This window comes from Caretta caretta, chromosome 3 (genome assembly GCF_965140235.1).
Source record: "Caretta caretta isolate rCarCar2 chromosome 3, rCarCar1.hap1, whole genome shotgun sequence".
NCBI classification, from domain to species: Eukaryota; Metazoa; Chordata; order Testudines; family Cheloniidae; genus Caretta; species Caretta caretta.
The window spans coordinates 193502777-193525736 of NC_134208.1; the positions used below are offsets into that span (position 1 = coordinate 193502777).

A 22960-nucleotide genomic window follows, 5' to 3' on the forward strand; every position below is an offset into this window, starting at 1 on the left:
GACCAAGCCCCGCCCTCTCCGATTATGATTGGCCAGAGAGGCCCAAGGCTCGCTCTTATTCACCTCCTGACTAGCGGACGCTGCACCCACACCCGCAAGGCCCCGCCCCTTCTCTATCTCCCTTTCCGGATTAGCTCGCGTCACCTTGACCCCGCCCCATAAAGCTAGCTTCCTCGGATTGGCTCTGGCTCCCGAAGCCTCATCACTTTCCAGATAGGTCACGCCCCAACAGCGGAACTTCCATTGGCCTCTCGCCCAGCCACTCAGGGTGGAATCACCCCCCAGCACCCTGTCCCCGGACAGCGTGTTGTGTGTCCATAACCGCCGCGGAGCTCTGCCCGCGCCTTTCTGTGGCGTCATCCACCTGCGCCCGTGTTCCGGCCGGTCTCCAGGGTTCCCCTTCTGGCCTGAGCCCCACAGCATTCCCCCCCCCCCCCCCCCCGACCACAGCGCCCTGCCGGTCACCGTTTTATTTTCCGTACAAGCCCAGCGTAGCACCGTTTGGCGCCTTGGACGCTCCCCAGTCATCCCTGCGAGACACCACTTGACTGGCGTTCAGGAGAGAACGTAAGGCTGGCAAGTATGGGCCACGCGTAGCTCAGAGGCCGTTATTAGCGTTAGTATTCATTATCCCTGGACGCGAAAGGAGCGCACTACTTCAGCTTGCCAGCTGAGCACGAGTCGGCTCCCGAGGAGAATGGATTACAGTTAGACTAGCTCCTGCTGCGGTCAGACGCGCTTCGAGAGCCAGACAGAAAAATGCTCATACCTTGTTACAGTGTTGAATTGCAAAATTAGCTGCTGGTGTTAGGGGGAAGCAGTTTAATTGGCAAATCAGTCCTCAGTTTGCACGCGGTTTTAAACATGCGTGTATGGAGAGAACGTAGTCTTGGTTCGTTATTTTTTTTAATGAACACTTTTGGGGTTAAAAAATAAAATCGGTCTGAATCAGCAAAGAGGCTGGATACTATAGTACTGCAGACCCTTGGTCAAGAAAACATGAAATATGTAGCACAGAAGAGTGTGCTCGGGATTATGAGAAACTTAGGTATAAGTGTGCTTACCAGAGTCCACAAGTGGTATATCCAAAAGGCGACCTGTTTGGGGGTACTTTGCAGAAAGCATGCATAGCTTTCTCGTAAAGGTGTTCCTCTTTTCAGGGCTTGTAAGATGTTTAGAATTCGTTTCCTGCACATGCAGGACTGTTTTGCTGCTCATGTGAAATGAAGGCTTCTGCCCAATGTGCAGTTGCAGTCAAAAGTGCTCACAGTGTTAGGATGCATAAAGAATAGGATGGTGAATAATGCAAAGAATATTACAATTATTTTATATAAATCAATGGGATGTGGCCTGATTTGGAATTCTGTGGGTAGTACTAGTTGCCCTATTTCAAAAAGGATATTGCAAAACTAGAAAAGGAGGTTCAGAGAAGGACAATGAGAATGATGAAGGGTATGGAAAAACTCAGATGAAAGAGAAGGTTGGGATTGCTTACCTTAGAAATGTGACAAATAGGAGAGGGTATAAGAGTATATAAAACTCGGGGGGTCACACACTTTGTAACTTGTTTCAGAGTAGCAGCCATGTTAGTCTGTATCCATAAAAAGAAAAGGAGTACTTGTGGCACCTTAGAGACTAACAAATTTATTAGAGTATAAGCTTTCGTTAGCTACAGCTCACTTTATTGGATGCATACAGTGGAAAATATAGTGGGGAGATTTTATATACACAGAGAACATGAAACAATGGGTGTTACCGTATAGACTGTAATAAGAGTGATCAGGAAAGGTGAGCTATTAGCCGGGGGGACCTTTTGTAGTGATAGTCAAGGTGGGCCATTTCTAGCAGTTTACAAGGACAGTAGGGGGGAAATAAGAAAAGGAGTACTTGTGGGACCTTAGAGACCAACAAATTTATTTGAGCATAAGCTTTCAGTTTTACTTTGTGTAATGACACATCCACTCCCAGTCTTTATTCAAGCCTAAGTTAATTGTATCCAGTTTGCAAATTAATTCCAATTCAGCATTCTCTCCCGTTGGAGTCAAAAACCAGTTGGAGAACACTTTAATCTCTTTGGTGACTCGATTACAGACCTAAACGTGGCAATTCTTCAACAAAAAAACTTCAAAAACAGACTCCAAGGAGAGACTGCTGAGAAGCTCTGTGTTCCCATATACCTATGTGGAAGCAGGAAATGTCATTTTGTGCACAAGAAGCTCTTGTAACTAGATTGTTCTCTAAAATGCAAATGCTCTTTAGGGAGCATTCCAGATGTGCATAAAGAAAGCTATCGCTGTGATTGCTGATGGATCCACTGACAGGTCTGTAGCTGAGCAAGAGTCAGCGTATGTCAGATTTGTCCAGGAGGGAAAACCTATTATGTAAGCAAACAGAGCACAACATGTGGAATCTAGGACAGGTAATGATGTCACACAAGGAATAAAAACAGTTTTAAGGGTCATGGGAATCAGGTTGAAGAGCTGTATTGAATGTAGATGGTGCAGCAATGACTGTGGGCTGTCAAGCCAAGTTTAGACATGCTTTTTTTTGTTATGCATTGTGTCAACCACAAGATAAAAATCTTCAACAGTTTGAACTTAGTTTGAAAGACATCCTTACATTTTACTACTTTGTGCCAAAAGTTTGCAGCAGCTTCTATCTCCTTGGCATCAGCAGGATCTTGCTGACCATGAGCTCTTTTGGAAGTACAGGAGCACTTGTGGCACCTTAGAGACTAACAAATTTATTTGAGCAATATAAAATTGTTAGTCTCTAAGGTGCCACAAGTGCTCCTTTTTCTTTTTGGAAGTACAGTATTCATTATGACAGGTTTCAGAGGAACAGCCGTGTTAGTCTGTATTCGCAAAAAGAAAAGGAGTACTTGTGGCACCTTAGAGACTAACCAATTTATTTGAGCATGAGCTTTCGTGAGCTACAGCTCACTTCATCAGATGTATACCGTGGAAACTGCAGCAGACTTTATATACACACAGAGAATATGAAACAATACCTCCTCCCACCCCACTGTCCTGCTGGTAATAGCTTATCTAAAGTGATCAACAGGTGGGCCATTTCCAGCACAAATCCAGGTTTTCTCACCCTCCACCCCCCCACACAAATTCACTCTCCTGCTGGTGCTAGCCCATCCAAAGTGACAACTCTTTACATAATCAAGTCGGGCTATTTCCTGCATAGATCCAGGTTTTCTCACATCCCTCCCACCCCCATACACATTCATTATATATGCTGGGCTGCTAATCAGGTCAGAGCTCTGAATGCAGTGATGAAAAATGATCATTTATCTATTGCCCAAATTTGCAAAAAATGAGTCAGGAGCCATTGTAGCTTTTGGGGGATATTCTTAAGGAGATGAGGACAGGCAAATTTGTGGAAATACTGTATTTTGTGATGATTTAATTATTATTGTGATGGAAGTCATTCTCTCAGAAAGGGTCTCTGGTTTGTGGAGGCTCTGCAAAAGCTGAAAAGTGCTATGCTGGTACTCACAACATACCACTTTTGAATGTGCTTTCCAGCTCTATCATGTTTTCTCTGCTGGTCTGACGGGGATTAGGAGCAAAACATTTGTGGACACAGTGACAATGAGCTATTAACAGCCAGCAGCAATGATTGTTGTTTGATTTTATATTACAGTAGTGTCTAGGAGTCCTCGTTATGGGCCTCATTGTATTAGATACTGTATACACACATAGGAAAAAGATAGTCTCTCCCCCCAGGAGTTTACACTCAAAGTAGGGGACATTCTGCATGATCAGATCTACGTTTCAAACCAGATGTTATGCATGATATTATGTAGGTATTAAAATTATACTCAAATTTGAAATAATTGTTCAACCTGCTAAGCTTTTTACATAGCCATGTTTTATTAAATATTTGACTCGTAGGGAGGTTAATCCTCCATTTGTTAGGGAATTTATTTGGCGAAAGTGAAATCTCATTTGAGAAGGTAGTGGAAATGGCTAACACCAAAGCTGGTAGCGCTTAGAAATATAGATAAATATTGAAGTGAACAGTGAAATATACTAAAATATTGAAGCAGCAGAGTAAAGAATTTTTTCTTTTCTGTTTGACTGTTACATAGAATCCAATTACACACTCTTTTCAGCCTAAATCTGTGGTTTTAATTCAGCAAAGAATAGGCGACAAAAAGTGTAAACTTCTGAATTTCTTTTTTTTTTTTTTTTTCATGTAATGTTGGGTGGAAATGTTCAGTATTTCAGCTTTGAACAAGGATGGATTGATTTAATTCAAAATGTTTTAAATCACCAATTTTAATCAAGATTAAATGAGCAAGCACGAAACCTTGATTTAAAGCATCAATTTTAATCGTGTTTTGCATTTGTACTTTTTAATTATTTTCCTAAAGAAAAGTTAATTTCATTGGTTGGAGACCATTCAAACATGTTGATTTGCAGCTAAATACAACCTTCACACTAAATATTGTACTTCTTTTTGCTAACTAGGCAGATAAGCTATATTAGTGCTGCTTCCCGCAGCTCCCATTGGCCGGGAACGGCGGACAGTGGGAGGTGCGGGGCTCCGTGCCTGCGTACGCGGTAGATAAACAAACTGGACCGACCCGCCAGCGGCTTTACCCTGATGGGCCGAGTGCCAAAGGTTGCCGACCCCTGAGCTATACGTATACACATTTAAGCAATTATGTCGTTTCACATATATTTATTTTGATTCTTAATGTTTAAATTTTTTGTTAGAAAATGGTGACATTCATTTCTTATTAACTAGGTGATTATTTTATTCATGATTTACGTCATGAGTAAGAAAGGAAATTGAAAATGCCTTTTTTGTTCATTTTTAATTGAATTACAAAATATTTTTATTAGTTAAAAATACCGTATGTGCTGGACACACAAGGAAAAAAAAGTAAGTTTATCAAAACATGTTTGCATTTAAAACTAACTGATTTATTAAACAAATGAAGTATTATGTATAGTTAATGAATTGAAATAAGTGTTTCTGGTCACCATATGCTTCAAGATTTTGGAACTAGTAAATTTCATCCTCACACCTCATTGTTTTCCTTTTCCGGTCTATGAATAAAAATATTTCATGCTTTTTCAACTCCAGATTGTTTTTTCAACTTTGAATTAACTTGTCATTAAAATGAACTAGTTGAATAAACTGAATTGAAGGAAGTATTCTCTCTGCATCTGCAGAAGAAGCTACTGCTGTCAAAAGCTGGTTTAACACTTCAGTAGACTCTGGTTCCAGGAGCTTAGCCAGTGATTTCCACTAGTTCAGTGGCTTGACACTCTTTAAGACTTTGGGCAGCAAATATGTATTGTTTGAATATTTTTTATTTAGTTTAAATTACTTCAATAGATTGTAAGTTTAGGCCGTATGGTAGGTTAATTTTTAAAAATTAACCTATTTAAAATTAAATTAGAAATTATGACAACCTATTTAATTTACATTAAAAATATGCTTTAAATAAAAAATTGATTTTTTTATTTTGAAAGTTTGATTCCCCCCTCCTTTGAATTATGTATGTAACTTCCATTAATAAGAGCTGAAGTTGCATGCTGTATCTTAAGTAATAGTACCTGATGCCTGATTAGAATTTTTTCCCTCTCTCACATCATGACTTAGTTTTTGTTACATCTTACATCTGTTTGTATCTCTCTCCACCCCCCCCCTTTACTTTTTTATGTCTGTCACCTGAGCTTCAATTCATTTTAAAAACAGTGTGTACAAAGTTATATTTGCTCCCCAGGAGAATCATAACATTGCCTGCATATAAATTAGTATTAGTTAAATTATTTACAGAATCATCTAATTTTAACTCCCTTTATAATACAATTAAATCACAGGTCAATAGATAATTTAATATAGAAAACTAATGTTTGGTACCATTTTAAACTTCAGCAAATGGTTGCTGATTGTGATCCACTTCTTTTTCTGCGTGATCTTCAGATGACGAAATCTTCTCTGTCCCTCCTTCTGTGTGGCCCCTTATGTTTTCCTCAACTTCTCCTGAAGAATAAATGTGTTCCTTGATATGCATATATTCTATATTCGTCTGGAGATCAAGCAGCATATACCTGTTGGAGTTCCTATATCTGCATTGGTATTTTTGAATAAATGAGAATCATCATCAGGCAAATGCATTTTAATGCGTTTTTGATTATCAGCTTAAGTATTATAACACCTTCTTTGTTACTATGGCTCAGTTTTGTGATTAAATGTATTTGGAGAATGGGAGGGCTTTTTCAGCTACATTTGCTCATATCAGCATGTTGGGTTAATTACTGCAGGGCAGCCTTTCAACTGAGATTTAAAAGCCAGGATCCCATCTACTGTATGTTGACATTAAAGCACTAATGTCACATTTTTCATGAATAATAGTTTGCCTCTGTGTCTTTAGCCAAAATACTCCTCTTTACTGTGCTGAGTACTATGTGTGGGATGCAAACTTTCCTCTATCTCAGAAGTGGCTATACTCACTGTTGGATTTTTTGGTGCCTTGAATTCTATTGAGATTAAAGGTGGTATAATGATAAAGTATTATCAGCCACAAGTTACCCTTCCAGCAATATTACAGCCCCATTTATCCAAACCCATTTGCCTGAAATGCTGTCTTATTCTCCTCCCTACCCTGAATTCTTCTTAGGAATTGCTTACCCAATAGTTTATTCTCCAAACTATCCAGATTCTCATTTAACTGAATGTTTTACTGGCCCTGCAATGTTTTGGAAAAATGGGATTGCTGTGCTTTACTAACAAACAAAAAAACTGATTGAAAGTTGGCAAATCCAACAGACAAACCTATACAGCAAAAATCCAGGATAGGAACAAATCAAGTCTGTGATAAGTTTATTTTGAACTTGGAGGTAATTGTGTTTGTGGTTTAATAACTGAAATTTAAGGATTGAGGAGGACAGGATTGCCCCTAGATATATGGAGTCATCTATGTAGTCCTATTTCCCCTTCGGCATCCTCTATCCTGTAGGTGTGAACGTGCAGCCTGCATGTTGATTTTGGCCAAGACCCCTAACCCCCCAGCTCCCCATCCAAAAAAACCAAACTAATTTTGTGAAGATGCATGTTTTCTAAAGTAGTGTTAGTTTTTTCTTTTGTATTTAATGTTATCAAAACCATTTAAGCTACCTGCTGCCTTACTGTTGGCCTGTGCTAGCACTGTAACATATCCTGTGCAGAGATTAGTTTCACTGAAATAACAGTATAGTGAAAAGAGAGAGGTCCCCAAACAGCAGGAGTAGGAACTTGGAAGTTCCTGTTGCAACAAACAGAAAACATGCAAGTTCAACAAATCCATTCCCATGCTGAGGAGGGGGAGCACGCTTCTCCTGTCAGTGGAGGGTACTCTGTAGGTGTTAATATTCAGCTTTGTTCTAATGTGTGGTTAATTTTCATTGTCATGTCGCACAGATGGGGAAACTGCATGCAAGGTCAACTAAATCATTAGTAACTTCATTCTTGGTATGTGGGATACCAGAGTTAGCAAAAAAATACGTTTTGTCTATCTCTCTTCTCCCTTTCTTTTCCGTTTTTCTGTCTTCTGTTCTTTTGGTCCAGATCGGGGTATGGAAAAGTATGCATCTATGCTCATTTAATAGAGGTATTTTACCGATGGCAACTGCAATCATGTGATCCTAGCCAATTTTAATCAGCAATAGAATGCCCCCTCTCCCCCCCCGCCCCTGTACATCTGTCTCTGGACAGGTCCAGCATGCCTTTGACCTCAGCCAATGTCTCCCCTAAGAGGGGGAAGACTTGGTAGGGCTCAGGGAAAACTCCAAAGGAGAGGTGCTCGGTCTCTCACCAGAAGGAGCCAACTTCCAAAAGGCTGTGGTCGCCTGCTAAGTCTACAGTATCAGAGACCTCAAATTCTTGACTTAGTACTGTGAGGGCAAAGGACTCTTCCTTTGGTACCAGTGGGGTCGGGAGATCCCAGAGTGTTTCTCTGAAGCACGGCTCCAGCAGGCCCCCACAGTACTATCTATGAAGGGAGGCCTAGGACATATACGCTCTCTTTAGAACAGCCCCATCTACACCACACTTACCATTGGTGCCTTCTCATTCAGCACTGTTGGTACTGGCAAAATCGAAGCACCAGACGCCTTTGGCCCCATTGCCTGCGTATTCCAGATTGACAGTGCCATCCACCTCAACTGTTACATTGATACCAACCCACTCGGTACCGCAGGAATTCTGCTACTCCAGGGACTTGTCAGTTTTAGATGAGCTGGAATCCCGACTGCTTGTGAGTACCAAATGACTCTCAGTACCAAAACACTAGTCTCTGGATTACCACTGCTTCCTGGGAGTACAAGATTCTCTGCCTTTGTCTACTGGGGCCACCCCTTTGGAGGATATTGAGGCAGATGAAGGAGGCATTCAGTCAGTCTCCTCTTTATCAGTATGAGGTTCACCTTCACATAGGTACAGGAACCCCTACTTTGACAAGGATATTTGTCTACTACAGGAATGGCTGGATCAGTCCTGGGTACCACCCACTCTGCCATATGGGACCCCCCCCCCCCAAAAAAAATGGCCATGCTGGGATGTTTGGGTGGTGTATCAGGAGCAATTTGTCAGACCTCTGGCTCCATTGCACCAAGAGGCTAGAGCTACACGGTCCCCTCTAGCAAATCCCCAACATGAGGAGATCTTTGAAGAACAGGAGACTAGGGCGGGTAAGGAGGCCACCCCTCAAACTCCTATTTCATCTTTGTTTCCAGATAAGGCAGTCATGCATCCATCGCCATTGATGGCTGATGATATTTGCCAATTCTAGGACCTTGTGAAGAGGGTGTCTGACACCCTTTGTGTGCCTTTTGAAGAAGTTAAAGACTCACAAGGCTTACTCGTTTGTGACCCTCCAATTTCAGATCACAAACTGTCAGGTGATCGTGGCCAAGTATGACTTCATGAATTACAAGTTTGCAGCCCTTTATTGAACATCTTCCACAGGAGCATAGAGAACTCTTTCAGATCATCATAAAGGTTCAGTTATAAGCCAGAATCTCTCTCCAAGTCTCATTCAATGCGCTGGACACCTCCCCATATCCATCTTCACTGCGGTTGTTGTGTAGCGTGTCACAGTTCCAGCTCTCGGGGTTTCTGAGAGAGTTTCAGAATACTGTTGAGGACCTCTCATTTGATGGTCAGAAGCTCTTCTCAGGGACTATGGATGAGTCCCTACACATACTGAGGGACTCCAGAGCCTGTTGAGAAGGTCTCTGGGTACATATACTCGTACAAACAAGGAGAGTTAGCACATCTCAGACTGTCCAGAGATTGCACCCTGCCCAGTTCTTTGGATTTCACAGAACCACCAAAACCGCTGGAAAGAGACAAAGATTCCAGAGGAAGAGAGCTTCTCACACTCCTTCAGAGAGGATGCAGTCGTCATCAAAACAACAGTTTGGATGGGTTGGTTGAGGGTTCAGTACCTTCCTCACCTCTAGCTTGCAGGCTGCTATCTTTTGCTCACCTTCCCACTTTTGGAGACAACCTTTCCCATTTCCAGTAGGGTTGCCATCATGTTGCCACAGACAGGTGGGTCAAGGAGGTTATAACATTGGGCTACAACATCCACTTTACATCCCATGCTCTCTCCTATCTTCCTTACGAGTTCCTCTTTAGGGACCTCTCTTATGAGACTACACTGAGTCAAGAAGTGCACACTCTCCTTCACCTAGGAGTGAGAGATGGTCCCATCTCCTCGGTGGGAAAGGGTTTTACAAAAGTATTTTCTCATGCCAAAGAAGGACAGCGGGTGGAGACCGATCTTAGATTTGAGATGACTGAACAAATTTATAAAGTCTCAGAAATTCAGGATGGTGACTCTGGTAGCTGTAATTCCTTCTCTAGAGGCAGCAGATTGGGTTTCGGCTGTCAACCTACAAGATGCCTATGTTCATATTAGAGGTACATCCCCCGCACAGGGGAAAAAACAATTGTACGTTTTATCATGAGTCGGGATCATTTTCATTACTGAGTCCTTCCCTTCAGTCTCTCTTCATCCCCAAGGATATTCTCAAAGATTCTAAAGGTAGTAGCTGTTTACCTTCATCAATAAGTGAATTTAGTCTTCAGATGCAGATCTCAGATGTGTACCTTCCTGGAGACCAGAACGTCACAGCCGATATGCTCAGCATGCACTTTTTCCATGACTATGAATTGGAATTGGACTCAAATTCTTCAAGGAATATTCTAAAAGTGGACTTCCACAAGTGGGCCTATTCACCACATTCAGCAACAAGAAGTTCCCCCTATTCTGCTCAAGAGGAGGCCTAGGTCTCCACTCTTTGGGATATGCCGTTCCCTTTCTTTGGACAACGGGCCTTCTCTATGCATTCCTTCCAACACTGCTCATACTAAGAGCGATGAACAAGATCAAATAGGACAAGTCCAGAATTATCCTTAGAGTACTGACCTGGCTGAGACAGACTTCGTATCCTTACCCGCTTCACCTATGCGTCCAATGGGCATTTAGTCTTCTGACCTTCCACATCTCTCCTCCCAGGATGCAGGTCGCATGCTTCACTCCAAACTAGGATCCTCTGCCTCTGAACATGGTTCCTAGATGGTTCAGGGGATTAGAATCCACTGCTCAATAGGAGTATAACAGATATTACTAAACAGTAGAAGGAAGTAAACGCAAATTACTTATGTTCAGAAATGGAAAAGGTTCAACCACTGGTATCACTGTCAGTACCTTGTGCCTGAATCATCTTTGCTCTCAGCCATCTTGGATTACCTGCTGGATTTGAAGAAATCAAAGTTATCAGTTATCTCTATTAAGGTTTATCTGGCCACGAGATCAGCATTTTGTTCCCCACTAGAAGGATTTTCTGTATTTGCTCACCCTGTGTCTCAAGATTTAATAGGGATTTAGGGAACCTCTACCCCCAGGTTTAGGGTCTTACTCTTTCTTGGGATCTCAGCCTGGTGCCAGATACCTCATGGAACTTCTGTTTGAACCTATGGCAACCTGCTCCTTGTTTCACTTCTCTATGAAGATGGCTTTTCTAGTAGCTATCACGTCAGCCCACAGGATTGGGGAGACTGGGGCCTTGATGACTGACCCCCCCCCCCACACTCCATTTATGGTATTTTTTTTAAGGACAAGGTCTCTTTGTGGCCACACCCTAAATTCTTACGTGAAGTGCGTTTGGATTTTCCTCTCAACCAGACCATCCATGTACCGGTATTTGTTACTAAACCACATAAATCTCAACATGAGACCTCGTTTCATACTTTAGATGGGAGACAGGTACTGGCCTTTTATCTAGCTATGACCAAGCAATTTCAGAAATCACCTAGACTGTTTTTCTCCATTGCAGAAAGATCCCAGGAGTTCACAGTCTCTCCATGGACACTTTCAAGGTGGATCTTTGGGTGGATCTTTGGGTATGTTGTTGCTTGCTACAATGCAGCTGGTGTTCTACCTTCCCAAAGGATAACAGCACTCTGTCAGATCACAGGCAACTTCTAGAGTGTTACTCAAGAACATTCCAGTGTCTAAGATATGTGGAGTTGCTACATGGGCTGCAGTGCATATATTTCTAAACGCTATGCGTTGGTACATGTGTACAGTCTTCAGTCTTGGACTCAATTCTGAAGCTGTAGGGAACTGCTCAGGAATCGCCTGAAGTGGAGTCCCATAGCGACTACTCAAAGATGAAAAGAAAGTTACTCACCTTGTGCAGTACCTGTTGTTCTTTGAGATGTGACTCGCTCTGGGTGCTCCACCACCTACCCTACTTTCCCTCTGCTTTGGATGGTTCTTTGATGGACATTTTGGTAGACAAGGAGCTGAGGGCAGTTTGCCTGCACAGCTCTATAGGTGCTCTGCACGCAACACGAGGGTTGTATACAGCTCATATGCGGCCAAATGGACTCTGCTAAAAGTAAACCTCCAATCAGGGCTTGAGACACATGCATAGCTGAAGTGGAGCAGTCACAGGGGAACACATCTCAAAGAACCACAGTTACTGCACAGGGTGAATAATCTCCTCTTCCTTTGCTGGTTGTCAACATGTTCTATAACTTTATTTAATTAGGAGATGCCATGACAAAATAAACACACACAAATATAAAATTGTACTGCATACAAGTATTTGATACTTTGCCTTTCTGTGAACAACATCCTGTGCATGCAGCTCTGTTCTCTCCCAGGAGCCTGGCAGTTGACTGAAATGCCCTGTAAACATGTGGTATCATACCTTGGGGGGCTCGAACATTTTAGGGTTAGCTCAATATGTAAAATGTGATCTGATGCAGACCTGAGAGGTGTGAATGGCTATCATTCATCTCAATGGGGTTATAATTCTGAAGACTGCAGATGACAGTTCCAGTGTTAGCTTTGTTAACTATTTCACGGTTGATCATTTTAGCAGAAACATACTGCTACAGTAACTGGAATTGTGGATAGAATTTGAGTAGACTACCACCCCAATCTTCCTCCCATGTGAACCCAGCAGGACTTAATGAATAAAAAGAAACCTCTCTCTCATAAACCACACTCTTGCCAGGAAAAGGGAAAGATCAAATCTTTCCTCTAAAACAAACTCCAGGGACTTCACAGCTGTTTGCTGTTATCTTGGCTTTTCTGCTGGCTTTGTGGGTTGTTCATTGATTACTCTTACAAAATACAGCTTCTCAAACTTATGTGGCCAGTACCATTTTCAAAATGTAAAAAAGAGTTTTTCTAAAATATTTCTCTCTTCCTTAACCCCCCCCACCCCACCCAACAAAAAATCCTCGTCTTATCTTGTTTGCCTGACTCTATCACTTGTTTATAATTGCTGATTCCATTTTGTGGTGTTACTTTATTCCCCTGATAATCTTTATTTCTACTACTCCATTACTATTTCCAGGACACCTAGTTTCAAGTACAGACCTATATGCAAATGTGGAAGCAGCAAAGAGACTCTTTCCCTGACAGTGGCTGAGCTGCCTCAGAAGCCAGTGAGGAGATCCCTAGCCTAGGACAAACTTCAGGGTTCCACAGTATGTCAGTTGGTAATCCCAGCTATCACCAGAGAGGAATTAATGGTAGAAATTTTGGTTTTGTCGACACAATGCAGCTTTTAGCAACACAGCTATGCCGCTACAGCCGTGCCACTAAAAGGTGGGCAGCGTAGCCGCTGTTTGTCAGCAGGAGAAAGCTCTCCTGCCGCCAAAAAACTTCCCCCCCAATGAGCGGTATTAGCGTTGTCGGCAGGAGAGTGCTCCTGCTGACAAAGCGCTGTTCATACCAGAGCTTTTCCTTGACAAAACTTTTGTCTTTCCAGGGTGGGAGGGTGGGGTGCGTGGTTTTTTGTTTGTTTGTCTACACGGGCAGGTGAACGACAAAACTTTGGTCGTTCACAGGTCTTTAAAAAACAAGCAAACAAAGTCTTAGTGCCTAATCATGTCCCTAATACAACAGGGGCACAGTGTACTGCCAAGTTCTTGCAAAACAGAACCCTATGGGTCGAGGACACAATCCTTCAGAATGTCAGTCTGACGTCCTTTTAAGGTAGAACAAGGCAACAGCTTGTTAGAAAGTTGCTCTGGGGATGACTCAGGGTTGTGTAGTGAAGGAAATTGCCTGCCTCTTCCAGTTGAAAGGTGTGTAATGAATGAGGCAGGAGATTGAAGGAAGAGAAAAGATGGTGTCATGGTTAACACAGTTGAATGCTGACCTGCAGAATTGGATTCTATCCCTGCCTGAGTCAGAGTTCCTGTATGATGCTAAGCAAGTCACTTAAAGCAGCCTTGCTCACAGTTTCAGGTTTCACAGCTCCTAATTGTGTGTTCCTCATTTTTTGGGTGCCTAACTTGAGCCCTTGAGGTCTAATAAGAACTCTAAAAAAATGAGGTCCTGGGCATCTCAGATTTGGCATCCAAAATTAGTGAAACCTTTGACCTTAATCTCTGTGTGCCTAAGTCCCCATCTGTAATAATACCTCTCATCTCACAGGTGTTGTGAAAATACATGAATAAATATTTTGAAGTGCTTGGATACTAGAGTGATGAGAGTGACAGAAAAAACCAAGAGGAAATTAATAATTGTATATTCAGAGAAGGGTTTGAATAGTGTGCAGTAAGGGATCGAACCACGCATTGAAAACACTGAGCAGAAAACAAAACATTGAGTAACTGCTCATTACGTGAGCACCGTCCATTCTGTGAACTGAATGAGGCAGGGGTGCTGTGGAAAAAATATGTGATCATGTAATTAAAGACTCTCATAATGCATGTACACAAGGGGGCTGAATTCAGGTACACAGACAAGCTTATCTGGGCCTAATGCATTGGAACACTTGTTCATGAAGAATTTGTCTTGTGAAAACATGGTTTCAGTAATGATTACAGCTGGTCAAAACTTGGAATTTCTATTTGGTGGGAAATTTTGACATTTCAAAATTTTTCATTCCAAATTGGAAAGAGAACAATTTTTTTTTTTTTTAATTTGTGTCGAAAAAAATTGTTTTGGAAAACTACAAAATTTTGATTTGGGATTTTGGAATTTGACTTCAAATCTTACATGCTATGCATTACTCCTATAAAAATAAATAAATAAAACTTCAAAATTTTCCAAAATACAAAATTTCCAAAATTCAAATTTTTTTCCTTCAGTTTTTCTTTTTCAGGAAATTTTGTTGAAAATGATACAGTTTCGTGAAAAAATTCAGTTTAGTCAAAATAGCTTTTTCTGAGGAAAAACTGGACTAAAATTTTCTGACCAGCTTTAGTAATAATTCCATGGGTCTCCGTGCTCCCCCTACTTCTGTGCTGAGCAGGCGAGAGCAAAAATGCCACAGAGGGCCCACATGTAAAGGAACTGCAGCTACATGGGACGCTCCTGCTTTCCTTCTGCAAAATAGTTGATGCAGCAGCAGCTGTGTAGGAAAGGGATGATGTTGTTATAGCTTTTTACACTCTACCTACAAAATGATTAATAGGGTACCTTTTTTTTTTTTTTTCAAACCGGCAAATATTTCTTTACATTATTGCTACAGGACCATGGAGTCAAATATTTGGTGTGGTGTAAAGATCTGATATTAAAATAGTGATGTTCATGATGGGCCTTCATGCTGTATTGCATTTAGAGCAGATACTTGAAACTGCCATATGATTAGCTGTATAACTGTTGACATTACTTCTGCAGTGAACTAATTGGCTACACACCTGTTAATCGAATATTTCATGAATTCACTCCCCCCCCTCCGCATATTTTAAAATACAATCCTGCTACCCCATAATATTTGGTGAAAATGGTAATTGTTTCTTTGTAGATGGAGATGGCAGAGGAAGATAATAGTGGGGAAGAATACCCACATGAAATTCATGATTATCTGTCAGCATTTGAAAAGTCTCTTGGTTCTGTAGGTGACATGCTGAAGACTATGATGTCTGTTTCTAGGAGTGAGCTTCTTGAAAAGGTAAAGAACAACCCCCCAGCAGCAACCTTTATTATTATTATTTATTGTTTTATTGTTAATTTTTATTACAGTAGCACGTAGGAACCCAATCAAATAACGGACAGTCCCTGCCCCAGAGACCTAGTATTTAAATAAATCTTTTCACATTTATAGAACACTTCTCATTTCAAAGTGCTTCACAATCTATATACTTATAAAATAACACTGAAATGTAGCAAGTGCATTAGCCAACTAGCACACAGTAGTGGGTCAGTAGGGTCATTTAGGCCAAGGATGTGAGGGCTTATCCCCACCCCTATGAAAAAGGCCATAGTACTGTCCCCCAAGAGTACAAAGAGGAGCTATTTTTCCATAGTTTTATGTGAAAGACCTTCACACAGTAAACTTTGTTGTTCTCAATTTATTATTGAGATATATATATTTAGGAAGAATGAGTTGACTCTGGGATTTGAACTTTTGGTTCCAAGGAGTACAGAACTTGATGCGTAGTCCACTATTCTATCCCTTCCAGCACTATTAAGAGCAGATCTAAGGGAGTCTGTAGAACATATCTTTTTCTGCATGTAGCTTCAGTGCAAGGTGTACTGTCAGAGGACTTCATACAAGCAGCTATATATTTTTAACATTTAAAACTGAATTTGTAATTTCTTTCTTTGAGGCAAAAAAGCTCATATGTAAGGGAACTTGTTCATCCATTAAGGATTCCTAACATGAATAAATTATGAAGAAATCAGTCCTGACAACACCAGTCTTTTGACAGTATCCATGTTAGAGCTGGTGGTCTGTATGATGTTATCAGAGTTCCTGGAAATCCTGTAGGATTAAAACAATAAATTGACTTTGACAGTCAAAAAAAAAAAATCTCATTACCCATTTCTTCTTCCTTTGATGTACAGCCTAAAGTGTTCCAACATGCCTAGAACACATCATCTAATGTGTACAGTGTTCAAGGTTGTTAATTGTCTGTGGCATACTAACCTTCTATTATAACTTTAAATGGATTTCAGTAATTTTTTGTTGCATTCTGAATTTCTGTACAGTTTTATTTTGGGGTTAGGGAGAGTTGTTTTGAGAAAAATCCTGGTGATGAAATGTGATCTTTATCCTGAGAGGTCGGCGTAGCAGGTGCTCAGTACTTCTCAGCAACCAGCTCCATCACCTTTTATTAGCCTGTTGCATTTAATGTTAGACTGGATAAAAAGTCAGTAAATATACAGCGGGGAACAATCCTGCAGAGAGAGACTTTGATGACTTAGGCATGGTCTACACACAGTTTTTTGTCTGATGTAACTATTTCCGTTGTGGGTGTGAATTTCTCTACCGAAATTAAATCAGTACAGTCCTTAGTTATATCAGTATAAAGGTGCTTTATACCAATATAGCTTATTCCCCTTCCCTCATGGGAATAAGCCATCCTGGTAAAACACACTGTATTACTTTAACTGTCCCAGTAAATTTAAAGCAGTACAGTTCTTGTGTGTAGGCAAGCCCCTGAAAAATATTTCCCATCTCTAGTTTTATGATAAAAGTTCTCCTGGTAGCTAAATTACCTGTATTAACAGCATATTTAAGGACAATTGATTGCAAAACCATGTACCATTGGTTCTTGGTCACAAATATATCTGTATGGAATTATACTGTGTATATTACTGAAAGCTACTATACATCTTTGTTAAAAACAGTGCAGAAGCAAATGATCACATTTGTTTGTTTTTTAAGTTGGACCCTCTTGAACAAGCAAAATTGGATTTGGTTTCTGCATACACGTTAAATTCAATGTTTTGGGGTAAGTATGCTGGAGGAGGGTGATAAGAGGAAGCAGAGTTTATGGTGGCCATTTTAACTTTTTTTTTTTTTTTTGGATGGCTGCAAATTTTAAATAATCAAATTCTGTAGTTAAATATCTAAGAACCCAAGTTTGCTATTGTCCTTCAATCAGGGTAAGTGATGCTGAAATTCTAAATTAAATTAAAGTTGTTAATTACATAGACTAGCAACAGATATGTAAATGAGGATGTTGGGGTTTTTTGGCAGCCTCTTCTGTCCTTTTTGGCTAACCATATTAGATTGGTACTGGAGTACTTGATTAGAATATTTTTAAATATAGATATTTGAACAGAGCAGGTAGGCTCCAATCCTGCAAACGATCACATGTGGACACATCAACTCATTTGTGTATTGTCAGCTGCAGGATTGGGACCTTAATGATTCCTGCCCTTAAGTTCAACAAAACACATTTTCTTCTTGCAGTATACCTGGCCACTCAAGGGATCAATCCCAAGGAACATCCAGTGAAACAAGAGCTGGTAAGATTCCCATATAAAATGCATTGCAAAATCAGATTTGCCTAGGGCAAGTACTTATTAATTTTAAATCTACATTTTTAAATGTATGTAAGTTCAGTCTCCACGCACTGGTGTAGTGTATGCATGGCATTGTATAACTGTTGATATAAGATGCTTAGCTCTCCAAATTACGAAAGTCATGATATTTTTAGTTCAAAACAGTGTCATCTGTGGAAAGCAAAGTTGTCAAGTCTGGTAAAATTAGAAAAGCAGAATAATATAAAGAGTGTCATCCTACCTTCCCTTTTCCCCCACCTTTTGTTTGAGAATTGGATTCTGAGCAGACCAGCTTTTCACTGTATCTGTTGAACAGAAAAATGTTACATGTCTAATAGTAATTTATAGTTTCCAGTATGGTGTTTTTTCCCTATAAATACTTGGAATCATGTTAATCTGTGAGGCTGCCTTTTCTGACTTTTGTGTGACTAAAAGAATAGTGTGGTTGATTTACTAGCAAAGACGGGAAAGATGCCCCCCCTTTTTCCAGTTCCTCCATTAATTCATTTTCTCAGCAGTAAAGAATCCAGTTCAGCAACAAAGCTAAAAGCTTTTTTGGCATCAGTTGTATGTGTACTGTCCAGTAATTCTGCATTAGTGACATATTTACAACCTATAATAAATCTTTTAGGTTTGTCTTTATATTCCATTTAGATACATGAGTACAGTATATAAGATCTGCTATCTTGGAAATTCTGCTGACTTCAAAAATCAAATCATTTAGTTTGAAGAAAATAATAGAAATATTATACTAATACTAAGATTAAAAATAGAAATAATTATGCCCATTAGAAGTGCTTATGTAAATAATAATAATAGATCGGTGTTGTATGAATATATTTTACTTATATATATTAGTAAATGCACAAAGGTAATTCTACATAATCAAGGTAATAGTGCTTATGACTGAAGAATACAGAAAACTACTCTGAATATCAAAAGAACGTGTTCTATTTATAATTTGGATTTTGCAGTCTGTAGTGGATCATGGAACAAAAATTGGATTGTTAACTTTTCATGGTGATTGTTTCTGCTCCTTCTTACACTATATTGGTACAAAAGCATTGCACTATTTTAATCTATTCTTTAAAAATATACAGCATACAAATCTAAAGCAAGTATTTACTTGACAATTGCTGATGGTTTTAGTTGAAAGTAGATTATCTTCTAGTTTCTCATCCAGTTTCTTTTTACAAGTAACAATGTGAATGAATAAATGTTTCTTTCATCCAAGAGTAACGTTATCTTATCACTCATGTGGAAAGGGCAATCAGAAACAGTTACTTTCCCACTGTTTTGTTTTTAGAACTCTGCTCAACATGTACCTATAGGTAATACTTGGGGTTTCAAATTATATAAATGAAACTCTCCTTCCAGCTGTCAGAGTTAATTTTTTCTGTCACCTTGTTGCGATGTTTCTGTCAACTCCTTTTTTGCTTTGCTAATATGTGTCGGGTTGCTATCTGTTCTGATTAGCTATCTCAGTCATACTACAGAAATATTACAGCGTACCATAAATTCATACCCTGTAAAGCTTAACGAGTTAAAACTACACCTTTTACATGGGAACATTGGCCAACATTTTCAGAGATCAGTTTGAGATGTGGGTTCTGATCATTCTTGAAAAACAGGTAAAGGACTTTAGAGATCCAAGGTAGAAAATGTTGGCAATGCATGTATATGACAAACATGCTGCATGTTAATATATGTATTATCTGTGTATGCAAAAGGTATATATTTTATTTATTGTATATAATTCAGGGAATATGTAAAGTGCTACATAATGGCTGTTCATTAACTATTTGTCTAAGGTCTCATGGGATGGCTGTGGGAGAGCTGACAATTCATAGAATATCAGGGTTGGAAGGGACCCCAGGCGGTCATCTAGTCCAACCCCCTGATCAAAGCAGGAGCAATCCCCAATTTTTGCCCCAGATGCCTAAATGGCCCCCTGAAGGATTGAACTCGCAACCCTGGGTTTAGCAGGCCAATGCTCAAACCACTGAGGTATCCCTCCTCCAGTTGAACTAGATCTGAGTCCCACAGGACCATCCTTCCTGTGTGTGTTTGTATAAAATACTCATCCCAGAATAATCAAGAGTTTCTTTTTAAAAAAAAAAAGTCATGCTTTCTTGGTTTTGGTTGGGTAGATTAAAATTTTGGAGATATATATTTTATATTTATATAATGCACATATGGCTTAATTTTGCAGGCTTTACTTGGGCAAAATTCTTATTGACTTCAGTGGGTATATGACCTTTTTAAGGATTGGAAGAGTAGGTCCCAAGGTTGTAATAGCATTAGACAAAATATTACAGGAATGAGGACCATACCGATGCCTAGATATATAAAGATGTTTGAAGTTGTACTACTAATGGCCGCATATGCTTATTGGTACAATTACCATGTGTTGCAGAAAATCTGCTAAAAGGGCAGTCTTGAGTTTGCAAAGAATCCACTAGAGTTTGAACAGAGATGAAATATTGTATTTGGCTGTATATTATGGAATGCATCATGTTCTGTATGCTTTGTTCTCACTGATCTCTATTTTAATAGTACATGTCTTCACAGAATAATATCGGGTGTGCTTTTTATTTAATATCTTGCAGGAGAGAATAAGAACGTACATGAACAGAGTCAAAGAAATAACAGACAAGAAAATGGCGTCCAAACTGGATAAAGGAGCTGCAGCAAGATTTGTAAGAAATGCATTATGGGAACCAACACCTGAAAATAATCCTAAAGTGAAAACTTCTGCTAAGGCAAAAAAGAGAAAAATGAACTAGTTTTTTATTTTCCCTTTGGTTTTATTTTTGTTTATCAGGTAGGGAGATAACTAGAAAATTATTTTTTAAATTGTGTTTTGTATATGTTTTGCATCACATAACTGATGAAGTAAAACAACAATTTGGTGAATATATCTTTAGCAAAGATCTAAACTGTAGGGTCACGTTGCACAGCTTCTGCTGAGTTCTCACCTGTATATACACATGTATATCTGAAAGTGAAAGTTGGTCCTTGGAGATTAGCTTGAAAGCTTGGCTCTTTAATGAGAACGAACTAATCATTTTTGCCAACTCTTTGTAATAATATGCTATTTCATGATTTGCTTCTCATTCTAATAATTTTGGGGGGTAATTTTTGACTGGCTGAAACTGTATTTTCTTAGTTATTGCTAAATTTAATATCCGAATATTCAGCCAGTCACAAGTGATGGACATCTAGTCTGTGTGAATTGTTTATGTAGGAGCCACTGGTTTTCAAGTACACCTGTGTATGTAATGCTAAATTCGTAGAGCATACTATCCTTTGTATTGCTTATATTAAATATACATGATGCCTCTTTTTCAATCTCTCAACTTGAATTAAGTGCTGTTTATGGGCTTTTAATGTTTCCATGGCCTTTAAGTATGGATGAGAGCTTAGTGCTGGCACTGCAAGATGGACAGGTTAGCAGGGATTCACTTTGGGAATGGTGGGAAGCGCGGTCACGTTTTGCTATTCCCTTTGATGCTGAGTGTGAAAAGTATTCTCTAGTACGGTAAAAAGTATTGAAATACTGGGCAAATACCCTGTTTTATATATGCCTTGATTAATTTGTACTCCTTGTAGGAGCGTATGCATTCTTAATCTGTTGGGAATTTGTTCAGGAGAACCTGTTAGTTCATGTTTCCGTACACTGCAAGCTCACAAATGAATAGTACAAATTTTGGGTTTTTTTGGCGGAGAAGGTCTGCTGTTATAGGATAGCTGTGTTGGGGGTCGGGGGTAAATGCCTGTGATTAGGCGTGCTCTGATTTGAAGGGTGGAAGTGCTGACATCGGGGATGGGATGAATATAAGTGAAGTGTCACTACCTGCTTGCAAATGGAGAACCCAGTATCAGACATACTGGGTTAAATATACTGTTTCCCTGCACCTTGTATAATTAAGACCTCAATCTTGCAATTTACAATGTACTGGCATTAGAGGCATTCCTGCACAGAGTCCTTTGACTTCAGTGGGGGCTTCTTGGGCACACAGGAGTCTGCCCGTACGTTGTAAATTGCAGGATTGGGGCCTCGAACTGGGGCAAAGTGAGTGTAAAATTCTGTCAAATCGGAATGGGTAGCATTTTACAATTGCTTTTCACCAGTGTAAATGACAATGCAAGGTACAGTGCAATGGTGAATTGGGCTCACTGAACCAATCCTAACAATCTGTGATTCACCTGTAATTTACATTAGGTCTCTCACCTGTTAATGTGAATGAGCAAGATACACTGAATTTCTCCGTTACACATAATTGAAAGCTATTGGATGTGATATGGAAAGTTATTGTTCTCATAGTTATCCTGAAGAATTACACCACCATGTGCTTACATATAGTCTAGACTGATTAGAGTGAGATGTTGTAACTAAAGCTATATCTCCGTTGACCATTCAGAAATCTGTTTTTAAAGGGAAATGTTTTGATAAACTGTCCAGTTGTCAGAGTAGCAGCCGTGTTAGTCTGTGTTCTCAAAAAGAAAAGGAGGACTTGTGGCACCTTAGAGACTAACAAATTCATTTGAGCTTAAGCTTTCGTGAGCTACAAATTACTTCTTTGGATGCATTCCAGTTGTGTTTATTAAGCACAAATGTTATTAGTTTTGTATGTTTAGAAAATGGCTCTGTGAATGTTATGATGAAGAATAAACAAGCCTAATTAAATATGTAAATATCTTTTACGCTGATTTCTGGAATAATTGCTACTGTTCTAACAAAGGATTTTCCTCCTCCAAATGGTCATTCGCAGGCATAACTTTACTGCCACAAGTAGTCTCATCAATTGTCCATGGGGCCACTCACATGAGTTGTGTGTTAAAGGTGCATGAATGTTTGTTTGCTGGATCAGGGCCAAAATAAGGACGCTCAATTCCCTGTGAAAACGGGTATATTTATGTATAACTGAATAACTCAGTCATGCCTCATCTTTGGCTTAGCGTTATACCATTTTTATTCTTAAGATATTTTCACAACTATTTAAGCTAACGTATAATAAAAATCAATGGTGTAAATCAGTACTGTTTGTAATAGGTGTGGGGGGAACTTACTCCCTTTGGAAGTCTGTTTGTCCTTTTCAGGGCCTCCTAGGTCCTGGTCCTGCAATGTCCTCCATGTGGATGGACCACTCTGCAGGGACCCATTGACTTCAGTGG

The 22960-nt window shown here is 39.8% G+C and overlaps 1 protein-coding gene across 1 annotated transcript; it reads left to right on the forward strand.

Annotated features, from left to right (window-relative positions):
- Nucleotides 1-241: 241 nt before the first annotated feature.
- Nucleotides 242-22480, forward strand: C1D (C1D nuclear receptor corepressor). The gene is made up of 5 exons (XM_048842725.2): nucleotides 242-567; nucleotides 15294-15440; nucleotides 17160-17226; nucleotides 17691-17746; nucleotides 20392-22480. Exons 2-5 carry the CDS (start codon nucleotides 15294-15296, stop codon nucleotides 20566-20568), a joined length of 447 nt encoding a protein of 148 aa, XP_048698682.1. The 5' UTR covers nucleotides 242-567; the 3' UTR covers nucleotides 20569-22480.
- The last annotated feature ends 480 nt before the right edge of the window (nucleotides 22481-22960 follow it).

Bases quoted from the DNA above. Each gene is read 5' to 3' on its own strand.
- C1D (XM_048842725.2), top strand. From the start codon at position 15,294: ATGGAGATGGCAGAGGAAGATAATAGTGGGGAAGAATACCCACATGAA. The intron at 17,227-17,690 runs GTAAGTATGCTG...TTCTTCTTGCAG, and splicing joins GTTAAATTCAATGTTTTGGG to TATACCTGGCCACTCAAGGG. The intron at 17,747-20,391 runs GTAAGATTCCCA...AATATCTTGCAG, and splicing joins ATCCAGTGAAACAAGAGCTG to GAGAGAATAAGAACGTACAT.